General features: G+C 38.3%; 1 protein-coding gene across 1 annotated transcript; it reads right to left on the bottom strand.

Annotated features, from left to right (window-relative positions):
* Positions 1 to 147: 147 nt before the first annotated feature.
* On the bottom strand, positions 148 to 2,933 carry cdkn2a/b (cyclin-dependent kinase inhibitor 2A/B (p15, inhibits CDK4)). The gene is made up of 2 exons (XM_044189113.1): positions 2,454 to 2,933; positions 148 to 1,070 (listed from the first exon to the last, which is right to left on the bottom strand). Exons 1-2 carry the CDS (start codon positions 2,574 to 2,576, stop codon positions 819 to 821), a joined length of 375 nt encoding a protein of 124 aa, XP_044045048.1. The 5' UTR covers positions 2,577 to 2,933; the 3' UTR covers positions 148 to 818.
* Positions 2,934 to 12,461: the final 9,528 nt, after the last annotated feature.

Raw genomic sequence — 12,461 nt, 5'->3', positions numbered from 1 at the left:
TATTACTCGTTTGGCATTGCTTGTTCTTCACACAATGCGAAACTCAACTGAATTCAAACGCAAAGTCAAAGTCAAATAATCATTGCTTGATTCTTTTGTTTTTAATTCTCTGGTACCTATCACTAATCCATCCATCCAAGCACAACCTATCTTCTTATATTTTAATAAATTGCATAATAGACATCTGAATGGCATATCGTTTGTACAAACAAGACATTGGAGTCTGCAGAACAAAGATAATGCTTACATAATTGTGCATAAGTTAGACACTAATGTTCAAATGTGCAAAACATTTTAAATGGCTTTCGTGTTATTTGGTTAAATATTTGACATGGAAAGCTATTCATGGTCATCTCATTAGGTTTATAACGAAAACCAACAATAATCCTATTTTTAATATACAATATACTGTACAAATACTATAGTAAAACCGTACACTGTAGAAGTGTTTTTTCCGGTTTAGCGTGATATTTAAATGATACAACGGAAGTTAAAATTACAACAAATTGTGTTAAGGTCGCTGTGAACTACGGTACTGAACAACCCGAATATCCCGGCTTTAGATCGTTATAGCAATATTGTACTCGTGTCATTTGTCATAACAGCGACCCTACGCCGATAGATAACCCTGATTTCGTTAACAATAAAATAATGATGCATATTCAGCAAAAAAGAGACAAATAAATAAAAATACATTTTACAGCAAAACAGTCTATATGCATAATTTAGGCTGCAGGCCTTTTCAGGCCCCGTTTCTCAGAACCCTGAGTCCCCATTCAAAACAAGCAGCAGGAAACCAACATATCACAGCGAGTGTTTTACAGAGACTCCAGAAACGCAACCACATCTGTATGGCCGTTGTCTCTGGCCAAATCGATGGGCCGACGGTTTGCATTGTCCCTTGCCTGCGGGTCAGCCTTGTATTGCACCAGCAGCCGCGCAGTGTCCAGAAAGCCCGTCCTGGCCGCGTCATGCAGCGGGGTGGTCCCGGTGCTTCTGTCCTTCACGTTGGGATCCGCTCCGCGCCTCAGTAACACCTGAGCCACCGGCGTGCTCCCCATCATCATCACCTTCATAAGAATATAACCGTGTGTTAGATCTAATCTAATTTGATTACGCTTATAAAACATTTAAAAAATCAATTCATTTATATGGAACCCTTACTTAGAAGAGCAAAGGACCGGAATATGGATGGTTTGACATGCAGTCTAATAATATCACACTGAACAAATAATTAGGTCCTACTCCATTTTCACTCGGATATTTGATCAATGGCTATTTACGGATTTGGAAATATATGTGGCAAAACACATTACAAGGACCTCGCCATACTGAAGCTCGGGATAATAGACTTGTAAAGAGATTATATTAAGCAGAGTAACGTATTTTCCCACATGGACTACAGTTTACTATATCTGAACTAATTTTTGTGTGGAAAAAGGAGAACGATGAACCACTGGAAGCATCACTACACATTTAACCCAACAATGCAGTGCTAAAATGAAATCCCGTCTGTAATGATTTGCGCAGCAGCCTTTTGGAGGCTCCTTACAAATTTAGTTTCGTTTTATTTAACCTTAAAGAGAAAATCTATTCTATAAAGCTGACTTTAAAGCAAAGGAGAGTTTCGTTTTTTCCTCGCTGCAGTACAACCTCGATCACTGCAAGTTATGATACAAAGTCTGCATTTTGAGATACGTCACTCTATGCAATAAAATAAGATAGTTAAAACATAAAACAATATTTCTGGTTTAAGATAATACGCTATGGGCAGTAGACTGCTGGCTGCCAGTGGAAGCTGTTATGTTAATTCTGCTCATTTGTTGCTGCAGGCCTAATTGCCCATTTTAGAGATAGCCTAAAGATCAGGATAAGTCCAACATGGATGAGACATATTTTTGTGGTAATTGGGGAGTGCGTTATTATGATAAGAATATTTTCTACTTTTCACGGAACCCAGCGCAAAGGTTATCCTCACCTTTGCACTAGCACTATTTAAATGTGTCGTTTATAAACCCGATTAAAACAATGCAGGGCGAAAATGAATCATCCAAAGTCGCCTAACAACATTCAATAGGCTATGTCTCTTGTAACTCGTGCAGCCATCTAAAGGCTCCATACAAACGTATAGTTTCGTTTCATTCAGCTGGATGGGAAGTTATTTTGCTTTACATCGCAAGGGAAAGCTGGATTGTGTTTTTCCTCAATAAAACTAAGTCGAAGTTTGATTGTAATTGTAACTACAGTCCACAAAGACTCACAAGACTGCGCATCATTCATTTTGAGATGCGTTGCTTTTTCAATAAGTAGGCTAAATAAGATATCTTAAAAGTCTTCCTATGGGCAATATGTTGTCATTTGAAGAGGTTAATGATGTTAACGTTCATGAAACACGTTTAAGTGCGAAAATAGTTTTCTTTTTCGGTCGATGAGGCGCATCTGGTGACACTGACCTGTACAGCGGTTTGTCCAAAACTGTTCACCCCGTTAACTTCAGCCCCTGTCTTCAGAAGACACTCCACATCTGCAGTGTTTCCCTTCGCTGCGGCTGTTGTCAGCTCATCCTCGAGAGTCATTGTCACGTCCACAAATCTGCAGCGATAACCTCCGTGACAGATTGCTTTGACAGGTAGCCCGGTGATGCCTATTTGAGGAACAAGAACAGCTAAAAAAAATAAAAAATAAAAACACGCCAGAGAGCTCGTGTCGAATAACTACTGCCCGGTGTTGATGTGTGGCGGTTGACCTTCAACCGTCCAAGGCTCGTCAGTTTGTCCGTGCCACCGGTGGTCTGGGTCGGATAAGTAAACCGTAGCCTACATCGCCTGTCCAGAGATCGGTCGGTGTGTGCCTGGACTTGCCTGTGTTTTGAATGGGTGACGTATTCTCTAATACTGCAGTGGCGCGATCGTGCGCATGCGCTGCTACAACTGGTTTTGACAGCAGAAGCCCAACAGTTAGCTTCCTTCTGTTCCTCCTCCATCCTGCTGTGAGACGATGGAAACAACTCCTCCCGAAAAATGCGACAGAATCCCAAAAAATCAAACTGTTCTTTGGCGGTTCGTTTTTTAATAGAAAAACGCAGCTGCGCATAGATACTGCAACTCATTTTGAGTCTTAAAAGTTCAATCACGACCCTGGAAACAGAAGTTAACTTAACAATCTCACCTATGTTCCATTTAATAGCAGCTCTGGAGCTTTCGATCCTATCTCAAGAGATGGCGTTTGTACAGTTGAACTGTAGATGTTCAAATTTACATTTTATTTACTAACCTTTAATCCAACATTAATCCACAAGAAGTCCTTAAAGTGCTCAGGAAAAAAAAAATGTCAATGTATCAATAGTTCCATCGCAATTGAGCATACTCCCATCAACTGATGAAGATCATGTGATATGATCAAAACCCCCAGAACAGCTACTAAGTGGACCCTGGGGTGGGATTGTTTTGTCAACTGTAAATTATTTGTTTGTAAAGTGTGACAGCTAACTGTAAGGGGATCAGTACACCTATTAATTATTTACTTTCATTGCAAAATGACAAGATAACAGAAATGGCATAGTGGGGGCAAAACGGGTGAAGACCCCAAACAGGAGGAGTCCCTAAAGCATCTGCCATGGCTGAATTAATTTGCTGGGGGGCCCAGGGACAAGACTGAGCTGCTGGGCTCATATTACTGACCGTTCAGACCATAAACAGCACTGCTTAAAAAAAAACAACAAAAACCCCCAAAGCAAACAAACAAACAACAAAACGCAAGAGCTTGCATTGGTGGGGGTGCAGGGAACTGGTGATGAAATATGACCCAGGAAGGCTGGTTTGAGTAATACATCTATGAGTTTGAAGGCTTATCAGGCATAAAAAAAGTTTATACGGAGCCCCCCAGGGGTCATATAGTAGAAAAAAATATTGACATGGAAATCTGTGTGGATGGACTGATAAATTGAGTGGATGCACTGAAACACTGCACAGTTTAGGGGAAATTTTTGTTTAATTTACAATAACTGGTGTCAGAAAGTCAGAAGTCTTATGGTTGGATGGCCCATCTCCATTTTCTGGGAAGTTATTACTCTGTGTTTCAGTTTCTTAGGAATGGGCAACATTTTGCAAGTCTCTTTCAAAGCATGACACGCACAACCAGTCTTATGATTACACATATGACATGATTTGGTTTAAGATGTTGATTATTCAGCATGGTTGTGGGCAGCTGAGTAGTTCCTGATTTCATTCTTTGACTAATGTCGAGCGACGAGACTCCAGAAACGCAACCACATCTGTATGGCCGTTGTCTCTGGCCAAATCGATGGGCCGACGGTTTGCATTGTCCCTTGCCTGCGGGTCAGCCTTGTATTGCACCAGCAGCCGCGCAGTGTTTCCCTGCTGCGTCAATGCGATTTGTCTTGCAGAGTTAATGTTTGTATTAACATGGCCTAGAGTCCCGTTCCTCCTACTCTGCATGCAAGTTTTTCAGTGCTGGAATATTACATGGAAATAATGAAAGTCTTGAAACTATATTTTGACACAGTGCCTCAGGTAATAACGCAGACCCCATCTTAAGGCCCTGATAATGTCAGTTGTGCTTTGGTGGTGCATATTCCCAAAAAATTTCATTTAAATGAGTAAAAGCGAGTTGACACATATAAAGCTTGGAGCTTTTGTGGGCCTCTGGAGTTTTGGGACTCAAAACAGCAAAAAACAAATAACAAAACAGTTTTAGGTAATCTGTGACCAACTGAAACATACAAAAATAAAAATTGGGTCAGTTTTTGCTGAGCAGACTAAATTAGATTTTTAACAGGGTGCTGTTTGTGACAGCTGAGTTGTGTTAACAGAGTCATGGACCAAATGCATCATCTCAATAGAGGCCTTTCACAAAATAATTGGAATGCCTGTCTGTCTCCACAATGGAAGAGACAGCCGCTATTGTGTGTAAATCAATGGTTCGCTGCATTTGTTAATGTCTAATAAATATAGGAACAAAAGTAATAAATGTGTGCCTTAATAATGGAAACTTAACATGTCATAGTGAAACTGCAATGCTTCTCCACTGTTTAACCTGCTTAACCACTGCCATAAATTAAGGAGTTTCTTTTGAATGTGATTTCCAGTAATTACATGTGGTCATGATGGAGGAGAAACAACCAAACAAACACTGTGTGTAAGGCCTCTGTTAGGAATGTGACCTATAATTGATCAGTAAATGGAATGTGTGTTGTGTGAGGTGAGGATGGATAGACTTGTTGTTTGTCATAGATGGAAAAATGGCTGCCTCTGTATCAAAATAAAACACATCACATTTGCCATCAGGTTGAATGTGGGGTGACACTGGGCTTAGACTGAGGAAGTTTAGTCTTGAGATGTGATTCATGGCAACATCTTACTTTTTAATTAAACAGGATTAAAAGATGGTTCATGATTTGTTAGAGACAAATATGTCACTAACCTAGTTTATTCAAACCTGCACTGGCTTGCACATACATAAGTAGCCTGTGTGCACTCAGCGTGGGCAGTGTGTGATGTCTGCTGCTGTGAAGTGTCAGGCCATTTGTCATCTTATTTTGTCAATGCAAAGTGCACTGACACAAAACGCACAACAAGCTGACAAACTCTTCAGCCTATAGTTTCTTAGGAATGGGCAACATTTTGCAAGTCTCTTTCAAAGCATGACACGCACAACCAGTCTCATGATTACACGTATGCCATGATTTGGTTTAAGATGTTGATTATTCAGTATGGTTGTGGGCAGCTGAGTAGTTCCTGATTTCATTCTTTGACTAATGTCGAGCGATGCTGCATTCAGAGTGACATCTAACCACACAAATTCAAGCAGAAAATTTGAAGTTCTGAATCCAAAAAAGTATTTTGAAAACAAAACAGGTTTCAGGTTTTGGCAACCACGGTAGTGTATTGACAAAAAAAAAATCTCTTCAGCATTTCTCAGAAAAATTAGAGAAACCCCCATTTAGGTGTAGAAGTAACAACCTAGTTTTGACAACAGATATTAAACTCTTAAAAGCCCTATTTTATTTTATTTTTACCAGTGGTGGAAGCAGTAATCACATCCTTTACTTAAAGGTCCAGTGTGTAACATTTAGGAGGAGCTATTGGCAGGAATGGCAGGAAAGGAAATGGAATATAATATTTATAAATATGTTTTCATTATTGTATAATCACCTGAAAATAAGAATTGTTGTGTTTTCATCACCTTAGAATAAGCCGTTTTTATCTACAGAGGGAGCGGGTCCCCTTCCACGGAGATTGCCATGTTGCACCACCATGTTTCTACAGTAGCCCAGAATGGACAAACCAATCACTGGCTCTAGATAGAACGGGAGGGTGAGGGAAGGGATATTCAAATGGTTGCAAACTGCAATTTCACCGCTAGACGCCACTAAATCCTACACACTGGACCTTTAAGTAAAAGTAGTCACACCACAATGTAAAAATGCACTATTACAAGTACAAGTTCTGCATTTAAAATCAATAATTCAATTTGATTTAGTTCTTATTATGCAGCAGAATGGACTCTGTCAGAGTTATATTATTTTATTGGATTATTATTACTGATGCATTGCTGCATAAACAGCACCTTAATGTTGTCAAGATGGAGCTCATTTGAACTACTCTACACATATACTCTTGTGTCTGCTGGCTAGTTCATACTGTGTACTATGGAGGGAGTTAAGAGACAAAACTAAATATTTAAATACATAAATAATTCTATAATTAAATGATTAAATAAATGAATAAATATATAATTATATAATAAAATGCTTAAATAAATAAATAGATAATTATGTAATTTAATGCTTAATTGTTACCATAAATAAATAAATCACAAATCAAATGAGACATTGAATATATAAATGTTACATTTATTTGTGTATTTATTTATTCATATATATATATTTATATATATTTACACATATGTATATTTATTTATTCATTAATTCATATATGAATTAATGTATTTACTTATTTATTCACACATTTATTTATCTATTTATAATTGTATTTATTTATTTCTACTTTCATTTATCCATAGTGTTACTTGCTTCAGCGAAATAAATAAATGTGTCAGCTTCATCCATCAAAAGTCAGGGGGCGGGTTAAAGCCTCTGATTGGTGAATGAACAGTGTTACAGACCTAGCAGGCTCAACCAGTTGATCAAGCTCTCTTTGAGCTGTTAGTAAACAGTCAATGGTTTGCACTGTCAAAAGAAGGATGGCCAGGTCGACCAGTGTTCCTGTTGCAGCCCTCCATCATATCATCCTGCAGCCTCAGTTGCTGTACTATCTCCGCGAGGATCGTGAATACAGCTTCATTAATTTCTATGTCAGTCAGGGCGGATATCGATATCATTCCAATTCATTCAGCGAAGCCCTCAATCTGATCTAAAAAAGCATAGGATTTGGCAGTTGCCTTCATCTGTTCAGCTACAGCCAACATATCTACCGTGCACTTGCTGCCATCTTGAATTAGGCAAAAGCAGGAGATTCAAGTTCAACCACCAATCGCAGGGCAGAGTCCGCCCCCTGACTTTTGATGGATAAAGTTGACAGATTTATTTATTTCGCTGCAGCAAGTTACACTATGGATAAATGAAAGTATATATAAATACAAAAATAAAATTATAAATAGATAAATAAATGTGTGAATAAATGAGCAAGTACATAAATAAATGAATGTACAAATGTGTAAATATATATATATATATATATATATAAATGAATGAATTAATAAATAAATACACAAATAAATGTAACATTTATATATTTAATCTCATTATATTTTGTGATTTATTTATTTATTGTGAAAATTAAGCATTAAATGACATACTTATTACATAGTTATTATTTATTTAAGCATTTCATTATAGAATTATTTATGTATTTATATATTTAGTTTTGGTCCTTAAAACCCTCCATAATATACAAGTAATTGTATATAGTAATATAAGTAATTAAATAAATATAGTGGAGTAAAAAGTTTACTATTTTCCTCTGAAATGTATAGCATAAAATGTAAATACTCATATAAGTGAGTGTCTGTGAGAGCAATGAAATGATGCAAATAGTTTTTGATTATCACATGACTTCCCAGCTCATCAGCAGCGTGTTGACTTGATATAACACTAATTGCCTGATGTAGTTGCAGCTCTAGGAGTGGTCATACAGTATATTGAAGTCAGCGGTACTGGAGTGTGGCAGTGTGTGTCAATAGTCTTAATTCTCAGTTTATCTGTGTATATGTGAGCAGACCTGTGTGGAATGTGTGTTTGTCTCGGGGTTCACAGCCTGTAGCGATGGAGGCTGAGTGTGGGTGGAGGTGTGTTGGTCTGGAAGTCCCCTGGGTGCGCACGCATGTGTGTCTGTGAGCTTGTATGTGTGCGTGTTTGATGTGAGAAAAAGGGCACTGTGAATGATTACAGACGTTATGGCTTATGTCTTTTGTGTTCTGTTTAAAGTATGGAAGAATAAACAGATCACAATTTTTACGTAGTAAAGAAAAAAGGACTTTGTAGGGGACAATTAAGGCTTGCTTTTAATAACAACCAAGGCCATCATCAAACATGTCTTACACGGCGGTTTTTCTTTGTAGGGCTTGACTTCATGACATCAGTGCACTTGGAACGTTCTTTTGGTCAGAAAAAATGCTTTAGGAAGAAAGTCCTCCTTTTTATTGCTAAATTTAGCAACTTAGTTTGGAGAAAAGCGGTCAATAGTGATGTGGGCATCATTGTAATCTGTCAGAGTTATATGGTTTTTCTCACTGAACCTCCTCTGAGTCCTCTTGGTATTTTGATGTTACAGCCTGTGGCTTCTGATGATGAATAGATGTAACTTTTACCCTGATTTGGTAGTTCAGTTTTTATTTTTTAAACTTCTTATCATTCACACTTCACTCTGCACCGAACCATGCTTTGCATACTAACATTGCTGTGCAATCCAAACCACTGTCCTCGACAGCCGAGAAGGGGAATACCTATGATCTGATTCCCGGAGAATGAAATCACCTCCTGCTGACTGTTCATTTGAAATCCCCCATTTATTACTCGTTTTAAATGGTGTTATTGTCTGTGCTTTTGATTGCTTAAAGCTGACTGTGCTTTTTTTTTTTTTTTTTTACTTCTATTTACTCTTGTGCTGTCATTTCCACATCAAAGAGTGGGCTTGTGCATACAGAAAAAAGGCCATTTTTGTAAAACACATTTGGTATAATTTGAAAAAGTCAAATAGTATAGTATTATTTGAAATGTTATATTTCTGCCTCTTCAGAGCAGCCTTATGTAAACAAATATAACAAATATATGTGAAGTATGCCTTTAACTGTCACCTTGGTTTTGCCTCCACCCAGTGGTATCAGTAGACACTATGGGGCTAGCTTTCTATAAGCCATGCAGAGACACACGTCTATTGATAGCCTCTCATTGCTGCTAAGCAATTCTACACAATATGTGGTATTTCACCGTGCTGTGATGAGTAGAGGCTCTGCCCTTCTTACACACTGGCCTTTCACATTGTTCTATTTTTTTATTGCATCTGCCTGATGTTATTTGTGTCTTAACCTACTCTGACACTTCCCAGAGAATTAAAATGACTAATACAAACAGTTTTTAGACCGGTGGTATATCAGTGATCTTTATGCCGAGGTTAAATTGCACAACAGTTCAATTAAGTTCTCTGTTATTGTTCAGTTTGACTCCCGATATGACCTCACACACTGATCTAGCCCCTCCTCCACTATTTTCATACCACTCATTACATCAAAGACACATCACAAACCATGACTTAGGTTAAACACACACAATTCAGGATACTGTATGGCTGATAAAGCCTTTGCTATGTTGGTTTTTTGCTTTGAAGTCCTCTTGACAGAACACTTTCCACGAGCAGAGGGATAACAGCCAGACAGAGGGAGGGTTTTGTTTTATACTTGAGGTTACTTTTTAATGCCAAAATAATTGATCTATTCATTCAGTTATAATATGCAGTCTTAAATTCTTTCTTCTCTCTACTTTACTTGCCCATTTGCCAAAATACAGTTGAGCTAATAACACTATGCTGAACATGAATTAACTAGTTTAGTGAATATTTTCATCAACAATTTATATTTACAAAGCTGTGTTACAATTCTCAATCAACTAATAGTTGTAGTAGGATGAAAACAATTCATCTAGGAGGAAGTGGCCTCATACATGTAGATCAGTGAATGCTTTGTCTCACTTTTTTGAGGCCAGTTTGACCTTGGCTTGGCTTTTTGAACTTCAGCCAGAGTCCGTTTGATTGTTTATTACTTGGCAAAAGTGAGACATTTCTACGAGATACTGAATCTGAGAGGGACACATACTAAATGCAGTTTTATGTAAAAGATAAGTATTTACAAGCAGAAGCAATTTCCTTATATTTAGTAGTCACACCACAGCGTGTATTAGATTGAAAAGCCTCCTGGCAAATCAATCTCTAACCAGACTGGGCTCATTCTGTGAAAATATCAAAATATATATCTGGTTATGTACCTGCACTGTGCTATTTTGTGTTTGTGAAGCATTTATTTTTAATTTAGGCTGTTCAAATCTAAATAGTAGAGTCAACCCATGTTTTAAATTTCAGTCACAAGACAATTAAGAGCAATGCTTGCATACCAAATGGAAAATCAGGTGGAACATTCGGTGTATGCTGAGTGTAAATGACAGTGACACATTTAATATCCCCTAGAGGTTTGTGCGATTATTGTTATAAAGCTCAGCGTAAGTTAATTCAGGAACACTATCTTTAAGCCTCATTCATTCACATCTCTCTCTCTTCCTGCTTTTCTTAATCAGCTGATATGGGTGTTTACTCTTTCAGTTAACCAACCAGATTTTGCCACGATCTCCATAAGCCAGTCGTATCACTGCTGTCAAACTTTAAAGGGACAGTTCACCCCAAAATAAAAAAACAAAACATAGTTTTCCTCTTACCTGTAGTGCTACTTATGCATCTAGATTGTTTTGGTGTGAGTTGCAGAGTTTTGGAGATATTGGCCGTGGAGATGTCTGCATTTTTTGAAAATAATGGAACTAGATGGTGCTCGGCTTGTGGTGCTTAAAGCACTAAGAAAATACATTTGAAAAACTCAACAGCAATGTCTCTTTCCAGAAACAATGACCCAGTTACTCAAGATAATCCACGAATTTGTTGTGAGCAGTTTCATGTAGGAACTATTGGTAGAAAGAAAATAGTTTTGGGGTGATCTGTCCCTTTAAATCTGTTCTCCTCTACCTGCTGTCAGCTATCATTTCAGTGCGGAATCGTTGCGACCCTCATCCACCCCGTTCACCTCCAGTTCATCACATCCAGTGTCTGGGTTGAGCTCATCAGAAGTCCACTCTTCATCACATCCAGCCATCCTCCCACCACCACTACCACCACCAGTTTCTAGACTCCATCGACAGGGTATCCTATACTACTCAGGACTTCACTACCCCTTTAAAATATGATGATGTCACGATAGGGTCTAATCGCCAACAACTCTTCACATTTCTTATCTTTATTATGTGCATGTCAGATACATTTTTTTCACTCATGATAAAGTCTCACCTGTTTGAAGTATTTTAATATACATTTTCCTGCTTCTATTGAGGTGTTCCTTTAGGCACCAAATGTCAAGCACAATGGAAAGGTTATCTGGCCTCTTGGTAAATGCTGAATTACACTCTCACTGTAACTGAAGTGGCTTCACGTTTCTGTAAACCTCGTCAATTTAACATGTTCTCACTAATTTGATGCAAGATGATGGCGTGACACATTACTTCTTAATTTCACTGATGGTTTGCTGGAAAAGTGTTTTCACTTCTAGCAAAAATAAGCCTGCTATTATTGTGTTTGTGAAAGCTGAAAGTTAGCTTTTAGTGGTGTCTTTTGAAATGGCTTAAATCTAAAAATGTATTGACAGTTTTATACGCATATTAATTCATAGTCTTGACACCCATGTGTGGTAAGCCCAGTAAATCCCAGTGTTTCAGATTTTGTCTGGTGAGCAAGACACTGTGGATAGTAGCTGCTGAGTGTTATGTGTGTGCCACCCTTGGTCTCATTGCATCACACACACACACACACACACACACACATGATATCAATAAGCTGTTTGTGAGTGTGTCAGAGGCATATAAGGCCACAGATTTTCTAGGACTTGGCTGCAGATGGAGAGCAGAGCGTGGAGGGAGGGAGGTAGCTGAGAGCACTCAGGCTTTGCTTCTGCTGCCGTTTTCTTGTTGTGCCAGTCACATGCACACAGAGCAGCCGCCCCCCCACACACACACGTATGACTGTCTCGAGCCACTGGGCCACCACGATAGTAATGCTGAAATAGATAGACACATGGAAAGAATGAGAAGAATTAACTGTAAAAAGGCAAACAAAGTTTTTACAACAGTTAAATAGTTTAGACTTCGGTTGCTCTAACAAGGAGTCTATTGT

Source organism: Siniperca chuatsi, linkage group LG3 (assembly GCF_020085105.1).
Source record: "Siniperca chuatsi isolate FFG_IHB_CAS linkage group LG3, ASM2008510v1, whole genome shotgun sequence".
Taxonomy (NCBI): Eukaryota; Metazoa; Chordata; class Actinopteri; order Centrarchiformes; family Sinipercidae; genus Siniperca; species Siniperca chuatsi.
Note: the sequence above shows the minus strand (reverse complement) of the source record. Positions and strands in the feature narration are given on the sequence as shown.